This window comes from Meriones unguiculatus, chromosome 1 (assembly GCF_030254825.1).
Source record: "Meriones unguiculatus strain TT.TT164.6M chromosome 1, Bangor_MerUng_6.1, whole genome shotgun sequence".
NCBI classification, from domain to species: Eukaryota; Metazoa; Chordata; class Mammalia; order Rodentia; family Muridae; genus Meriones; species Meriones unguiculatus.
In genome coordinates, this window is record NC_083349.1 from 22352501 (window position 1) to 22369677 (window position 17177).

A 17177-nucleotide genomic window follows, 5' to 3' on the forward strand; every position below is an offset into this window, starting at 1 on the left:
GAGTTCAGGCTGGGGCCTCACTAGAACAGCCCTGGTGTTATCCTTCTGGAGATTCTTGTGGAGAGCAATATGGCCTGCAGACCTTTAACACTGGGCAAGGCCTGGTAGTCTGTCTTCTACAGGCCTCAGGGTCCAGATGCCTGCTCAGGTCAGAGTTAAAGAAGTGTGAAAGAGGAAGAGTGAGGGGGAAATGGAGAAATGGCTCAGCCAAGAACATTTCTCTTCCAGAGGACATGAGTTTGGTTCCAACATCCGTCTCGGGTGACTCCCAACCACCATCTGTATATCTAGCTCCAGGGCCTCTGGCCTCCGTGGGCCTCTGCACACGTGCACATGCCCCATCCATTTTAGTTTTTTGTTTGTTTTTGAAGAGGAAGAGTGAAGAGAGTAGGGAAGGGGGCCTAAGGGTTTAGTCCAGGGAGACAGTCTTTATGACTGCAGCACCTGGCCTGGGAGCGGGACCCGGGGCTGAATCACAGGAGTGTATGAGAGGGAGTGGCTAAGCCTGGGACACCATCAGTTAGTATCCCTGGCAGGGACAGGGAAGTAAGGGTTGCACTGCCTCTGAGGTTGGAGTCGCCCTTCATGTGGAGCCTCTGTGGACCCTAAGCTCCCCTGATCTGCAAAGGACACACACAGGCAGCCAGGTGAGACCAATGCCGGCAGCCTGTCCTGCAGCCCGGGAGACCAGAAGGTAAGGCTCAGCTCAGTCTAGCATGGGCACCGGCTCTCCTGTCACCTGTTTTGCTCTCCTTTCACCTGTTTTCCTCTCCGATGCTCTGGTATATGCTTCCTGTTTGGAGCCAGTTCTCCCCTTCCTGTCTCCGTAGCCACTGCTCCTGGGTGGCGCTGTATCCATTTGTGCCTTTGCTTGGATCAGCAGCACACTAGATGGCTGCATCAGACTGAGCTGAGCATCAGATAACTGTTCCCGAGAGCAGCAAGCGATGACAGGTGCTTTGCACTCTGTGTGGAATTAGGGTTTAACCCTTACCTAATGCATGTGTGAACGTCTACCGTTACCTTTTAAAACACACTAGTGGGGAGCCAGAGAGATGGTTCAGCAAGTAAAGGCACCTACTGCCAAGCCTGTTAATCTGAGTTCAGCAGTACCCGTGGTGAACGCGCGCGCGCGCGCGCGCGCGCGCACACACACACACACACACACACACACTATAATAACCACACTGGAGGTGATAGTGACAGACTGCAACAGAGAAGAACCAAACAGGCCCAGATACTTGCTAGTTTTTATTGTGTCACACAATATAATTACTGCAAGACATCTTAAATATAACAGCGTCAAGGCAGAGAACAGGGTTGGCATGAGGAGCTGGCAGAAGTTTCTTCTCAGCCTAGAGTGACTTTAAATTACAGCGCAGGACACATGTGCCCAGAGGGGAGGCTTTCAGGACTGCTCTAGGGCTTCCGAGGCTGTGGCCACAGGGAGGCCAGGCAGGCTGTCGAGGGCCCCGGCCTCTGAATAAGGAGAATGATCAGGTACTTAGCGTGAGAGATCATACCGCAGCACCATGGAGGGGCGAGTGCTCACTGTGGGAACCCTGACCTGGGGACAGCATCTGTGTGTCTAACCTCTGAAGGACGGCTGCTGAAGATGATGTCCAAGAACACTTACCCGTGTTACAAGATCAAAACCAAATGGCAACACAGGACCCTGGCAGAGCTGAGGTGCCTCTGCAGGAACAGTTGTGCAGAGATTTCCGGAAAGCCCTAGAACTTTCTAGAGGCCTGGGGACCTGAGCTTGGAGGCTCTGATACCATCTTCTCCTACACTCTCCTGCCCTGTTGGTTGGTTTTGCTTTTTTAGAGACTTCATTTTATTTATGTGTTGGTGGCTTGTGTGTGTGCTCATCCTTGAAGCCAGAAGAGGGTGTGAGATCTGGAGCCGGAGTTCTAGGAGGCTGTGAGCCACCTGACACAGGTGCTGCAAACTGAAGTCCAGTCCTTGGGAAGAGCAGTAAATGCTCTCAAGTGCTGGGCCATCTCTCCTGTGCCCCACCCCCCACACACTGGTTTTAATCTCCTGCCCTTCAGCTGCTCTTGGGGCAGAAAATTGAGAGGAAACAGCTCCCAGAGCCGACCTGCCAGGCACTGTGCAAACAGAATATGGCTTCTCATGGCCTCACAAGAACCTGGCTTGAGGCGCGACAAAAATAGGGGCAGGAGAGTGACCTGTGCCCAAAGCTTCACTCTCTCTCCAGTAGTGACATCACCCTGACACTCAGCCCCAGCACAGGATGTTTGAGTGTGGTGTGCCTCAGTCCTCTCACAGGGCAGAGGAGAGTGATGGGTGCTTCCCGTGGCTTTCCATGGAATTCTCTTTCACTTGTAACCCTGCCAGTGCTGGGACACCCACAGCCCAAGATGCCATTTTAGACGGAAAACCATACCTTTAAGGTGCAGGAAGCTCAGAAACTCCATTATGGTGCGCACAATGTTGCTCTTAGGCAGGGGCCCGTCAATGCTGCCTGGACAGTGGAAAAAAACAGTGTTCGCGGCCTCCTCTCCACCTTCCCATCTCCCATCCGAGGCCAGGGAGGCTAGCTGAGCGTATGAGAGCATCCTAAGCCATCCAGGGCCTTTCTAAAGAAGTGGAGGGTCCTGGGCCAGCTGCCTCCTAGCTGCACGGCCCATGGCTTTGCTTCCCCAGTCCTGGCAGTTGAGAGGGGTGAGGCTGCAGGCTCTCAGGTCTAGCCTGGACTGTGACTGGAGGCAGGACCGTGGTAGGTATGACCATCATACACGCACACGAGAGTCCCAGGAATGATAGGATGCACATGAGGGGACTCAGGCCTTACCTGGTCTTCCTTCCTCCACTTCTGGTTGAAGCTCCCTCTTGCCTGTGAGACCATGCTTGTCACTAAATGACCTGTGGTTGTCGATGGCATCTGTTTGCAGACCAGAGAGGACCTGTCACTGTGCTTTATCCCATTTTCACCCCCAGGGACCCACACACAGCTGGACCACCAGTATAAGCCTGTGTGTGGACACCCCAGAAGAGGAAAGCGATGTCTCCAGAGGGAGCCTGCACAGGGCCCTGGGCAGGTCTTGTCAGCCCTTTGCCCGTGTTTCCCAAAGGGTGACCACACACATGCAGCATGGACACGCCGTTTCCTACAGGCTCTGGGGCTGGGAAGCATGAGCTTCCTCCACACTGGTGGATGGGGATACGGGGTGCATCTACCCATGTGTCAGGGGATAGTGAGCGAGCACTTAAGACAACCATCTCAGATCCAGCTGTGCATGTAAATTTGAAATTGGCAGCTAACTAGACAACTCTCAGGAGGGAGCTAATGTCTTCTACTCCTTTGGGATAGTTCACATCTGAAGGCATTAATGCAAGTCACAGCCAGAACACCTACTAGGGGCCAGGACAGGCAGGGAGAGGGGGGAAGAGGGCAGCACCAGATGCCTCTGTCTGCAAGTGCCTTTCCCCTCTGCGGCTGCCGTCACCACAGAGCTGTCTTCACTCCCTGGTGATTCCACAGCCCCAAGCAAAAGCCCCATCTCTGGTGGTCACATGTACCAGAACATTCTCACTACTGGGGAAACAGCACGAGGACGCAGACTTGCCATCCACACAACTTGGGTGATCTGCCCCACCCCACCATGTGTGGCTGGGAGCCGGCAGAGTCCTCAGAGTCTAACCCTCCTCAACCTTGAATGCAGAGAAAGTACTAGTGACATAGGTCAAAGTGAGACCTGTGCCAAGGGACAAGAGTAGTGTAGTGAGAGGGGCTGGGTTGACAGAGGGGCTGGGACTTGGGGAGCAGGTTTAAGAAAGAAACCATCTCAAGGTGGGCTGTCTGGCTACCTTCAGCCTGTCAGGTTATCAGAGGGACAGCTTCAGGATTCTATGAAATGGAAGAGGGGTAGGGAAACCCAGGGATCCAGAAAGAGGGCTCAAACAGAACTCCAAGGAGACCTGACTCTCCCAGAAAATTTGAACAAAGCCCCATGGAGAGGCAAGGTGGGCAAGTGAGAAGGAACTCTGGAAGGAACAGATGCTGAAGTTGGAGGTGCAGAGCAGAGATGAGGGCCCTGGTGAGCCCAGGAGCTGTTGGAGTGCTGAGTGGGGCAGAGCAGCTTTCAGGAGTGGAAGGGAAAGGAGGTTCAGGCCAGAGCAGGTTCTCAGAGGCTCTGCCTAGATGTAGCAAGGAGGGTAGGCACTGGGGTTTCCAGGAGGCCAGTATGGGTGAGATCAGGAGACCCCAGGAATGAGCTCAGGTGCTATGAGGGGCCAGGCCTTTCAGGAAAGGGGGAAGCCCCCCACCCCCACCCCTCACCATGCATCAGGGGTTTTAAGGCGGCAGCGGGTTAGGCTAATGGAAACCCACAGTCCCCACAGCCACATGGGAATGCCCCATGCTTCTTTTCATCTGAGGGTAAGTGGGTTACGAGAACAGCGCCTTGCCTCCCACAGTCACATCAGGACCCACAACCCAGCCTCAGCCGTCCCTCCCTGCATCGCTCACGTGGGCCCAGAAGGTAGCCGGCGCTGTTCAGGGTCCAGCCTCTCTTCTCCTTTGCCTGAAACAGGATGGCAGCGGGGGTCAGCCTAGGTCCCTGGGCCGAGGAGCAGAGCAGCCTGCGCCTGGCTTCCCAGCACAACACAGAGCAGAAGCCTGGGCATCCGGGCTGCCTGGAGGGACTGCCTTTGACCTGAATGCACCACTGTGTGCCCTAACTCGGGTCCACTGATGTTCTAGCCCAAGCAGAGCTCAGCTGTTGCTAACCCCCTGCATTGTCCTCTTCAGAGCCTTACTCCTGAGCAACCTCAGGGCTGAGAGCTGTGCCTCCAGCACTCCCGGTCTCCAGGGGAGGTGAGTCTATTTACCACAAGCATTGGCCAACAAATGCGAGCTTTCCCCCTGCTGTCCTGTTGAGACAGCGCCTTGTATAGCCCAGGCTGGCTTAAAATTCGGTATGTAGGGGAGGTTGGCCTTGACCTTTGGTCCTCTTGCCCCCACCTCCCTCCTGAGCACTGGGATTACAAACCTGGGCCTTACACCTGCCCATGAACCATTTTGAGCCGGTGTCTAGCTGGTCCTCAAGCCGCCTCCTGGGACCCTCCCCACCCCCCAGCAGCTGCAGGGACATGCCCCTACCCCCACCCCTGCTGTGGGAAGAATGAACCATTCTTTGCCCCAGGCTGATCCTCATGTCTGACGCCCTTCGTCCTCTTTACTGGTTCCCAGCACTTACGGGCATCCCGAGCCCCAGAGTGGCCGACAGGGTGGCAGCCAACAGGAGCCAGGCTAGCAGGAGAACGCCGCCTCTGGCCATCTGGAAGGAGAGAGGAGGATGAGCTCACACCACCTGAGCAGACGGACAGACAGACACATACACACACACTCACGTCTGGGGGCCACGTGGACCTGACTGCGAAGACCTCGGGGTGGGAGCGGTGGGTGATGGGGACAGAGCTGAGCGGGTGCGGGCGCAGGGACAGGCGGCCACTGCGGAACTAGGGCCGGCGAGCCTCGGCGGGGCGGGGCGGGGCGGGGCGCGGTTACCTTGCGGGCGGTGGGAACCGGAGCGGCTGGTGGGTGCGGGTCCCGGTGCCTCTCGGTCGGGCGTGGCGTGGAGTGGCGGGCGGGCGGGCGGGTCCCTCACAGCATGGCGCGGCGCAGCGGCGTGGAGAAGCGCACGAGGATCCCTCGACGTGTCCGCGGCGGGAGACGCGCCGCCGCCGCTATTTATGCCTGGTGGGAGCTGCCGCGTCACCGGCTCGGCACCGCCTCCCGACAGTACCAAGGGCCGCCGTGACCGGAACCCGCCAAAGAGGACCACCCCCAGCCCCAGGCCGCCCCCCCAGGTCATCCCTGCCTCACAGAGCCACCCTCCACCTTTCTCACCGTGCTCACACAAGAGTTCCGACGCCCCATCCCGAGGCTGCCCAGGGCCGGGGCTGGGAGGGACCACCCCACACAGCCCAGGCTAGACCAGTCACAGGTACCTCCCGAAAACCGAGGTCCCGGGTCCTGCTCCATGCAAGGACGTGACTGCAGCTTCCCCACCCTGGGCCCGGAGACCTCCACTCCTGTGTTGCTGGGGGAAGAAAAAAAAAAAAAACATATATAAGGTGGGCAGCCATTCAGGGCTGAGGGTAGGGTGGAGGGAGGCTGGCCGCTGTGCACCGTCCTCCAGCACGCTAGCCATCGGTTCTTCCTCGGAGCCCTCTCTCCTGAGCGGGCACTGCGGTTGAGTCCTGCGGAGCCCAGAGTGAAGCCCCGGGCAGGCTGGGGAGGAGGGAAGTGGGCAGAGCTGTCCAGCCCCGCTGGAGCTTAGCCACCTGTTGGGCAGGAGCAGCACACGGGCCAAGCCACACACCCTGCAATCACACCTGGGAACAGACACAGGAAGAGCAACTCCAGACTCCCAGAGTGTGCCGTATTTTAACCTCAGCTTTCGAGACCCATCAGGTGGGTCTCAGGAGTGGACCCCGCTGGCACCGTCAGCCAGGTCCTGAGAAGCCTGGTCGCCCAAGAGAAGAGAACTCAGAACTCGGCTGAACAGGGCTCCTTTGCTGGAGCAAGCAGCAGAGTTGAAACAGGGTCACCCAGAGCAACCTCAGTGCCCTGGTGAGCCCTGGCCTGAGCCTCTCTCCCCATGAGACCCACCTGGGACCCGGGGGTAAGCAGAACACAGGGCAAATGGCGTCCAAGTGTCCCCACACTAGACTTGGAAGCTGTGCAGCCTCGGGGTGCCCCTGAGAAATCCGCTGACCCATGTGGACAGGAAGGCTGTGGGATGCTGCAGTCTCTGTGTCGGCGTGCCTGGGCCTGTGTGTCACGGAAGTCAAGGAACATGGAGTCAAGGAACGACTTTGTAAAGCGAGTTCTCTCCTTCCCTGGTTCTGGGTGTTTGACCTCAGGCCTAGAGCTCCTTTACCTGCTAAGCTGGCCCTCCCCTTAACAAAATGACACGTTGCCTCCGAGTCACCCCCTTTCTCGCAGATGTTCAAAACTAATAGGTGGACAACTCTGGCCACATCTCTCAACGTCTGCAGGGAAAGCCAGCCTCAGGCAGGCGAGGGCCTGGACACCTCCCCCCAGGCCCCACTGGAGTCTCAACAAGGGGAGAGGGGTTCGCCTCTCAAGCTGGCCACTGGCTGAGGTCTCCGCCAGCTGAACAGCAGGGCCCAGTGTGTGCCCCTGCTCAGAAGCAGCCAGGGCACAGGACGCAGTGGAGCAAGGGGTGTCTGCCCACAGCCAACGAGAAAGTCCTGGAAGCCAGACCCAGAGGCAAGGGGCTCAGCTACTCCGGCTATAGGCAGGATGGTGTCTTGAGCCTACGACTTCAAGGCTATCCTGGGCAGCGTAGCCAGACGCCATCTCCAAAAGTAAACAAGACAAAACAAAAGAAGAGGAGCCAAGACCTCCGGCTGACCTTTGCTCCCGAGTGTCATGAATTCATTTAAGGAGGTTACAGCAAGCTGGGTGTGGTGGTGTGTGCTGTAGTCCCAGCGCTGGGAAAGCCAAGCAGCAGGAGCTTTAAGGTCAGTCCGATATACCGTGAGCTCCAGGCCAGCTTGGAATAAATGAGGCCCTGTTTAAAAAAAAAAAAAGGGGGGGTGGGGGAGCTTCGTGAAAGACTTGGGCCAGACTTGAAGCTCTCCCTTCTCTCTAGGGTATTTGTACCACTTGGGGTGGCCACTGCTGTCACTGCGCCCCACTTTGGTTGGGGGAGGGGATTCCTGTCCAGCTCTTAGAGTGTGGCTGGCACCCGCCGAGGAAACACTGGGACGGTGGAAATGGGAGTCTGTCTTCCCACATCACAGACAGACTCACTCCCACAAATGAGGATGGGGTGCAGGACACCGGCCTCTACTTCCTGGTACATGCTGTGCTGGAGCCCACACCCGGATTCTAATGGACTCCTCGCTCGGCAATGACCCGATGGAGCCACTGTCAACTTGTCATCTTCAAGAGAGCCCAGCGTGTCGCTAGCAAAATGGGTCACCATTAGAGTAATGGACACGGAACACGGAGTGTTATTTTCCTACATGTAAGTTCAGACTCCTCAGAAGCTCTGCTCGCCACTGCTGCCGAGGGGGGGGGGATCCAAATCTGAACACCAAAGAGAGCCAGGGGCTCAAGGACAGCGTCCCACGTGGACGCGTGTCTCAACGGTGCCCAGGCACTGCAGCCGTGACCCCGAAGTCACCAACGGAGGGGCGTGCCCCATGGGGATGCCAGTCTGCTGCAGACCTAGATACACAAGCATTCTCCAAATGACTGCTCGGTTATCAGGAGAAGGTCCGTGGATTCAGAGAGCCAGACCTCTCGGGCAGGCAGCCCTGTCTGGGGGAAGAGCCGGGGGCCCTGCGCCCTCCAAGTGGAAACTCCGCTTCACTCTTGATTTTTCCTTTTCTCTGCCCTCCTGCCTGGAGTTTGAATGTGGAGCTGAAGGGGAGCCACCATTTGGACCCCAAGGTGATGGCTGTGGATGAAGGAGCTACGGTCGTCAGTGCCTGCGCTGCCCACCCCTGGGCTTGTTTCAGAGCAGAGGGAAGGTCTGCTCTGTACTGAGCTTCACAGCGGATGCAGCTGGAGCTCCGGTGATCAGCACACCCCCTGCAAAATCCCAGATGTCGGATGGGTAGATGAGCACATGCGAGCAAGTGGAAGAACAGGTCATCGTGCTGGTGATGCTGGGAAGATGCTCATGAGGGGAGAGTCTGGGGAGCCGCCAGGCTGATGAGTACTCGTGCATCTCACTGTGATCTCACTGTGATTGGAAAGGGAACCAAGGAAATGGCTGGGCAATCTAAACCCGACTATCCTTCACCCTCAAGAAGCCTGTGCCCTTGACTCGCTCTTCCCACAGCTTCTAGCTGGTCCCATTCCTTCTACCTGACCTTAAGAACACAGCAGCCATGGGGGGGGGGTCTCCAGGCTTACTTCTCTGGGGAGAAAACCAGCAGCTGGGGCTAGGGTTGTGGTTCAGGGGTAGAGCATGTACTTGGACTACCCCATGGAGGGGCTGGGAGGGAGGCTCAGTGGTTGGGTGCCCATCAGGCATGCACAAGCCACATAAATAAAACATTAAAACAAAAGGCCAGGCGGTGGTGGCACACACCTTTGGTCCCAGCACTCGGGAGACAGAGGCAGGCGGATCTCTGTGAGTTTGAGGCCAGCCTGGTCTACAGAGCAAGTTCCAGGACAGCCAGGGCTGTAACACAGAGAAACTCTGTCTTGAAAACAACAAAAACAAAAAACCAAAGTATCCCCGTGGGAAAGATTCAGCTAAAGCGATGTGTCAGCAGACAGGACGGAGCCATCCTGTGTGTGTGTGTGTGTGTGTGTGTGTGTGTGTGTGTGTGTGTGAGCCCCTGTATTCACCTGTGCACATTAACTCTGTCCCACAGCTTCAAAGCACACGTCTTTCCCAGGGGGTTGGGGTAGCAGGGCAAGAGGTCTGGTGTGTGAGCCGAGAACGAAAACCTGAGGACATTTGATGATGTTCAGCTAGAGAGTTTACTCTTTTTTTCCACATTTTTATTTATATTTTTACGTGCATAGGGGTTTTGCCTGCGTGTGTGCCAAGTGCATGCAGTACCTGCAGGGGCCAGCTGAAGTCAGATCCCCTGGAACAGGAGTCACAGGTGACCGTGAGCGGCCTCAGGGATGCCGGGAATTGAACCTGGGTCCTCAGGAAGAACGACTTCTTTTAACTGCTGAGCAGCTCTTCAGCTCCGAGCTGTTTTTCCATCTTCATCCTGCAGTTTTTGTTTAAGTTAACTTATTATTAATGATGTGTGCATGTGTGTGTGTGTGTGTGTGTGTGTGTGTGTGTACATGTGTGTACAGGTGAGTGGGCATTCGGAGGCCCGTGGTGGCCCCCAGGAGCTATCCACCTTGCTTTGTTTTGTTTCTGCCTTGAGACTTGTTCTCTCAGTGGGATCTGGAGCTTGCAAATTAGGCCCTGCTGACTGGACCCTGGGCCCCAAGGATCCGCCTGACTGCCTCCCAGCACGGGGATTACAAGGGTGCACCTTGTAGACACAGGGTTTTTACACAGCTGTTGGGGATGGAGCGCGGGTCACAGGGCAACCATTTTACTGACTGCAAGCCCTCTCCAGCCCCTATTAGCATACATTAACATCATTAGCATAATAATGGGCTTCATTATGGCGAGTTCACACGTGCAGAGAATGTATGTTGGTTATATTTGCTTCCCAAGAGAGAATTCTGTCCCTCAGAAGTTTCTGGAAGGCGGCTGTTGCCCACTCCTACCCAATTTTAAAGGCCTGTGGGCACCCAGCCATGGCAAGGCTAGGTGGAGAGGTCCTTCGTGTGGCCCAGGATGTGCTGACAGGCACCTCCGCTCTGAGGCTGAAAGAGGGTCACCAGATGGGGAAGGACACGGTGAACGCTGTGGTCTGCTTCAGGTGGGACTTTAAGGCAGTGTGTTTCCCAGGCCAGGGCATGGCCTCTTTCTTGTGACACCCTGCCCAGCATGGTTCCCTAGCCCATGGCAACTCTGCCCACTGGCCTCTCTGCCAGGAGGGAGCATGGAGGGCTGAGCTGCCATCAGGTACACGCCCCTTCCTGGCAGCCTGGGATTCCACCTGCACCCAGGAGAGTGTGTGTGTGTGTGTGTGTGTGTAACTCACCCAGCTCAGCCTGGAGCTGCTGCTGGGCAGGCTGCTGCCCACGGTTGGGGCTGAGGGAGCTGGTGACTCAGCTCCAGCCCTGGCCAGCTGCACCTGTTTCCTGGCCCTGAGTCAGACAGACTCATAGCGCTGTCCAGGCCAGGCGGGGCCCATCTGGCTTTCGGGATGTAAAGTCTCTGGAGGGCCATAGGCTGAGGGGACATTCCCCCTCTGCCTGAGCTGTGCGGCAGGGTCATCCACAGCCTTGCCTCTGCCATCTTCTACGGGACCCAGCACACTTGAAGGGACCCCACCCGAGGGTCCCTGCGTCACCAGCCCTCACTCAGAGTGTGACCTCCATTCCCTCAGGCACCAGTGTCTTCTCTGCCGCAGCCACCAAAGGTGCCAGCTGTCTGACTCTAAGGGCAGGCAGCTGTGGAACCTTCCCGGAGGCTGCTTTTCTTCTCCGCACCTACTTCATTTTCTCCCGATGGCTTCCCAGGTTTCCAATGTGCATCTTCCTTTCCCCCCTCCTCCCAGCGAGGCTTTGTGGACAGACATTTCCAGTAGAGTCCCAGGAGCCACTGGGGTTTGTGTGGCCGTGGTGAGAGGCGCCCTGGCATGCTCGCTGAAGCAATTCCTGCGTTCACCCACCCATTCCTCCTCCTCAGGAGACCCCCACCTGCTCACACCAGCTCCAGGCAGCAGACACCCTCACGGCTCTGTGCTTCTGCCCTTGTCCCTTCTAGAATGCCCCCTGCTCTGTAGGCAGGTATGCCAATTTCCTAGGGTGGAGGGGTTGCTGGGACATGGAGTTTGCTGTGTCAAATCGGATGCAATGTGGGAACCAGTGCATTGACCAGGTCTGCAGCTGAGATCTGCCTTGCCAGAGTCTCCCCTCCCACGGGGGCTCCCGAGTCTCCGCCCTCTCCCCTCTACCCCACTGTCCCTGAGCTGAGCACCCCCAGGCCCCCTTTCTCTGAGAGTTTCCTGTAATACGGCGCCCCGTTTACCTCTACTGCTCCCAAATGGATCAGGCAGGCTTATGAGCAGGAAGTGTGAGCTAAACTGGAAATCCAGGTAGACACGTTTAAATTTTTCTCATTTTCTAAAAGATGTATTCACTTTCATTTCATGTGCAAGGCGTCCTGCTTGCGAGTGTGTGTCTACAGCAATGTAGGGTCAGAAAAGGCAATGGGGTCCTCCGGAGCTGGAGTCAGAAGCAGGTGTGAGCCACCGACCTCTGAGAGCCGAGTCTTCTCGAGGAGCAGCCGTCTCTCCAGCCCCTAGACATATCCTTATTTACGCTCACCAAGTCCCCCCGGAGGACGTTTCCAAGAGCTGGTTCTCTCCTTCCACCCGGGAATCGAACTCAGGCCACCAGGCTTGGCAGCAGGTGCCTTTCCCTGCTGAGCCATCTCACCAGCCCAACAAACGAGTAGTTCGGAATATATGCTCGTGCAGTGCTCAGGAACATACACTTCTGAAGAGTTCCTTCTGCTCGGGCTCGTAGGAGCCACAGAATATGACATACAGCAAGTCCTGTTGGGGGGTGTGTGTGTGTCCTTTTTGTTTTTATTTTTTCTAAATATAAATCCGCTAGAAAAAATGCCATAAGCATTAAGGGAGAGGAAATACAGTAACGGGCCCTTAGTGCCTAGGACATCTTCCGTGGTACACAAACAACTGAGCTGTGACCCGGGTGGGGGGGAATTAAATTCCCAAACCCTGTTATTCTATTTGAAGGGTCAGGCTGAGCTCAACAAGGAAAGGACATTGTCAATTACTGTCTCCGGGGACGGCTTTTTCCGGGGACTGCAGCTGTCCTGCAAGCTGCCCGGATGGCGGCCCCTGCCTGACAGCTGGCCCTGGCCGGCGCATTGCCAGGGTCGCTCTCTCTGTTCGATGCGAGCATGAGCACGCAGAGAAGGTTGCGGGGGTTTTTCTCAGGAAATGACACTCAGGAACAGCTGTCAAATGTCCAGGAGTCCGGAGCCACTGCCCCGGTCCCTGCTCAGCCCCCATGAATGAACCTGGCAAAGTTCTCCTTCCCAGACTCCCACTGTTTTGTGTAACAACTTCTCTGGCCCAATGCAGGCAGCATCACCGGCGTCCCTTTATTGTCTGACTCAGTTCACGTGAACTGGTGCTGGCTGGAGGCCTGGTGCGCCCGAGGGCACAGTGGTTCTGTCTCCAGGGCCAGCGTTTTTTTTCTTTTCCTTCTTGCGGTCACTTGGGCTTCCTCACAGTACGGCTTCGAAGTGTCAAGCCAGAGGAAACAAGAGACAGACCCGATTACCTCATCACTTCTCCTACAGCTCCGCCTGGGTGTAGGGGCACGCGGTGGTGGGAAATAGCCCCTTTTACAGCAACACTTGAGGTCCCCCAAAAGCTTCTGAAACACCAATCTGACCCCACCTCTATTTTGCCTGGAGACGCAGGAGCCGTCACCCCCACTGGTCAAGGTTAAATGTTTTTCCAGCAGTCAAGGCTCTCCAGGTCTGACTCGAACCCGAGTTCCTACCCCGCTGTCTGCTTTGGCCTTCTCACTCCTCAACCTTTGTTCTGCACCCCTGAGTTTCCAGTGTTATGCTTCCTCTTGTTCTAGAAACATCTGTTCTTCTCGCCGCTGGGAATGGAAGTATTGACTTGAATCACTTGTCTTTAAGCCAGTCACGTGGCCAGAAGAATGGTAGATACTGACCAGCTAAGTCCAACACTAGGGTGGGGTCAGTCCCACCCAGGCCACAGTGGGATGCTTCCGGGAGGAAGCTGCTTGTCGCAGCCTACAGGTGCCTAGGAGGTGGAAGGGTGTGGAAGGGTGGGCCAGGGGACCAGAGCCTTTGGCTTCCTGCTCAGTGAATCCGTGGACAGACAGCAAGAGGCGCCCAAGACTGTGGTGGAGCATACCTGGGTCCCCAGCGGCCTTCAGAGACAGGCTGGCTGGTGGGACAGAGTCCCGCATCCCCAGTGCCCGGGGGGGAGGGGGACGACATGAAAGGCCAGCAACATCCAATGTGTCTCGGAGAACCAGGGCGTGTTTCAGGGCCTCACGGCTAGAGCAGGACAGGGGCCTCAGTGGCGTTGCAAGCCCTAACGAGGTGTTTCTGCAAAGATGAAAGGCCAGCCTGCCAGACTTGAGGAGAGCGCTTTTCATGTCACCATCCTCTTTAATCTGGGGAACTGCTCGAAGTGGGCCTAAGTGGCCGGGCTGGTTCTGTCTGTACCAGGCTCAGTCCGCAGAGCCCTGGCAAGCTCTAGCGGACTGCCCAGCCTCGCCTCTGTCCCTTCTAAGGTGTGTGCAGGGTTTCCTCTCACCCTTGGGTGACCCTAATACCTTTGCTCACCACTCCCTTCCTGGTGCCTTGGAGCCTTCAAGACTGGGCAACTGCCCTCAACTGGCCTTTGCAGCTCATGAAGCCTCAGGAAGGAAGATCGCAAAGATCGTGTACCAGTCGGGACACTCCCAGAGGCCTTCACGCCCCTATCATGCACCGAACGCGCCACTCAACTGGCCCTTCTCCTCAGACTGGAAAGTGAGGTCCAGGGAGGTACCAGCCTTGTCAAAGCCATACCCTGGACAAGGAGAAGGCTTAAGGTCAACCGGGGACCCAAGGGCAGGAGGGTCCTGGGCGGTGCTGGGGTCTCTCCCTGACACATCCTCACCCTCATGGCCCCAGAGGGGATCTGCACAGGATGGGAGGGTGGAGGTTGGTTAGTGTTTTCAGAAAGGACCATGAACTCCCTGGGTGTCTGCACAGGGGACAGGCTTGACCCCAGGCGGGAACTAGATCTCCTGGAACTGGAGTTAAACAGTTGGGAACCACCGTGTTGGTGCTGGGAACTGAACCTGGGTCCTCTGCAAGAGCAGCCAGTGTCCTTAACCACTAAAACATCTCTCTAGCCACCCCTCTCCCCCCCCCCAAAAAAAAGTGTACTTTGTTCCTTTGGGCTCATTGTCTTCCAAACAGGATGAGCTAGATGACCCCAGATCTGGGAAGCTTTCTGTCAGTTGATGAGTAGCTGAAGACCCTCTTCACAGAGCAGGGAAAGCCCAGCACAAGACAACCCACAGAGAACAGGCCCGCACTTAAACACTTAACTGTGACAAGGGAGAAAAGCAATAGCATTTAGCATCCCTCTCTGCTAAGAGTTCATCCGTGAAAACAGCTGTTGGCCTTTTTTGTCCTATTAACCAAAAAGAGATTTCAAATTACTTTCAGATAGTCCCTTTGCCAAGACACAGTGTTCTTTAATATACAGCACAGCAGAGGAAAGAGAGTCAGGTACCAACTGTGGAGAGCTGTGGGCTGTGGGAACCCTGGAGCTGTCCTCCAGGCTATCAGATCCCACAGGCTGGGCTGGGCTGAGGCAGAGAAGCCCCAGAGACCACCTCGGCCACTAATGAAGATGCCCAACCTGATCCCATCATTGGAAGGTGTCTGGGTACCAGCCCACACATGAGGCAAGGAGGTGATGGGAATTATTGTGAGCTGTGGGTGTAGTTCACACAAATCCATTAGGACTTGAGGCTGGGTCTGAGTAACTCCCAGGCCCTGGGCTTCTAATTCTTTGCCTCCGTGTCATAGTTGGCTACAGCTGCTAATTTGACACAAGCCTAGAGTTACTTGGAAAGACGGTGCAGTAGAGGAATTGCTTTCCTCAGACTGGCCTGTGGGTGAATCTGTGGGACAGATTGTTGATCAATGTGAGACGGCCCTGGCCTCTGTGGCAGAGCCACTGGGGAGCTGGGTGACCGTGAGCCTGACAGTGACGCGCTAAGGGGTGTTGTCTGTGCTTCCTGCCTCTGTTCCTGCTGGAATCCACTTCCCTCAGTGATCGGATGTGATTGAGACCTGGAAACCAAATAAACCCTTTCCTTGCCAAGCTGTTTTCGGTCAGTGTTTTATCAGAGCAATAGAAAACCAGCTAGCACAGCCTCAACTCAGCAAGATCCCAGATCTTTCAGGGCAGAGACCTGGAGAAAAGCACAGGGGCAATGTCCGGATGTGCCATCATAAGAAAATGGAATGAGCCTGCACGGTGGCTCTGAAGGCAGCCAGGACAGCCCACGGTAGACAGTAGAAAGAGACAGAGGAACGCAACGCCACGCCACGGCCCTGTGGGCGGCCAGGCAGCCTGCCCTGTAGCTGACAGGAGGGGAGCTGGCAGCGTTAGCCGCGGCCCTCACTCTGAAGCAGTGATGATCTCAGGCCCAGTCATCACAGTGATATAGAGATGGACGTGACTGTGAGGACACTGTCAGAAGGGTCACAGTGTCCTCCTGGCTGTCCTTGCCGCCATGGGCTTACGTGGCCATCAAGCCCGATGTCGATGGTGAGTGACACAGCAGCAGCCCTCCCAGTCCGTGAATGACTCCGGCCTTCTCCCGGCCTCACCAGCGCCATCGAAACACCACAGAGATTTTGGAAACCGAGATCTTTTTCTTTTTTTCCAAATTATTTTGGGGGGGATTTCTAAAGGATTGGTGTTTTGAGGGTGAATATTCTCTCTAGCTCTCCCACCCCGGGTTTCCTACAGCTCAGGCTAGCCTCCAACTTGCTTTGTAGCTAAGGAAGGCCCCCACAGCCAAAGGACTTGTTTTAAAAATACTTAATAACATTAACTCTTTAAGCACAGGTTGTTTTAAGAACACACACACACAACAACAAATTTGTTTCCTTCAACAAAGCGGAGTCTTTCTTCTTTTCTTCTCACTGCCTCCCCAGACCATGATGTTTTCTTCAAAACAGAAATAAAAACAGTGGGCCTCAGGACATCACCAGCCACCACGCCTGGTGACCCGAGTTCAATCCCCATGGTGGAAGGAGAGAGAACCAGTTCTCACACGTGTGCTTGCCTTCCTTCCTTCCAAACAAACAAACAAAAACGTATTAAAATTTTTATTGAGGAATAAAAAAAAGGAAGAAACTCGCAATAGGCAGGGTCAGAGTTTTCCTGACACACAGATCTGGGTTCCTTCTCAGCGTCGAGGAAAGAACAATGAAAATCACACTGTAACAAAACTCCCATGCCAGCCAGGCATCATGGCGCACACCTTTCATCCCAGCACTTGGGAGGCAGAGGCAGAAGGATTTCTGTGAGTTTGAGGCCAGCCTGGTCTACAGAGCCATTTCCAGGACAGCCAGGGCTACACAGCAAACCCTGTCTCAAAAAACAAAATGAACGAACAAAACCCCCATGCCACACCTAACAGGGCCTCTTGCCTAACAGGGCTTCCTGTTTTACAGATGTGCTTGGGCAGAGCAAGACTCCTAGCTCTGGGGGCTGCAGAGATGGCTGGCCGGCTAAAAACACGGGCTGCTCTGGCAGAGGACTCGCCTCAGTCCCCAGAAGCCATCTGTTCCTCCAGTCCCAGGGGATCCTGCACCCTCCTCTGACCTCTGAGAACACCCAAACACAACCAAGACCACAGGTGACGGTGAGAAAATTGAGAGAGGCAGACGGCACACTGGGTAGGAGCGGGCGCCGAGCCTGGCAGAAGGACCCGAGCTGAGGGCAGCAGCGCTCACTTACTGATTGTTCTGGAAACCTG

At 55.8% G+C, this 17177-nt stretch overlaps 1 protein-coding gene across 2 annotated transcripts; it reads right to left on the bottom strand.

Moving 5' to 3' along the window:
* Nucleotides 1-1271: 1271 nt before the first annotated feature.
* Gal (galanin and GMAP prepropeptide) lies at nt 1272-5664 on the bottom strand. Of its 2 annotated transcripts, none has more exons than XM_021633285.2 (6): nt 5538-5664; nt 5227-5307; nt 4497-4551; nt 2820-2909; nt 2412-2489; nt 1272-1479 (listed from the first exon to the last, which is right to left on the bottom strand). In XM_021633285.2, exons 2-6 carry the CDS (start codon nt 5305-5307, stop codon nt 1409-1411), a joined length of 375 nt encoding a protein of 124 aa, XP_021488960.1. In that variant the 5' UTR covers nt 5538-5664; the 3' UTR covers nt 1272-1408. The 2 variants fall into 2 exon arrangements, with proteins under 2 accessions (XP_021488960.1, XP_060247366.1); XM_060391383.1 differs by lacking the exon at nt 5538-5664 and adding an exon at nt 5381-5488.
* Between the last annotated feature and the right edge of the window lie 11513 nt (nt 5665-17177).

Coding starts and splice junctions, on each gene's coding strand:
- Gal (XM_021633285.2), bottom strand. CDS start 5,307: ATGGCCAGAGGCGGCGTTCTCCTGCTAGCCTGGCTCCTGTTGGCTGCC. Junction 2,490..2,819: donor AGTGGAGGAAGGAAGACCAG/GTAAGGCCTGAG, acceptor TCCACTGTCCAG/GCAGCATTGACGGGCCCCTG. Junction 1,480..2,411: donor GAGCTTCCTGCACCTTAAAG/GTATGGTTTTCC, acceptor CTCCTTATTCAG/AGGCCGGGGCCCTCGACAGC.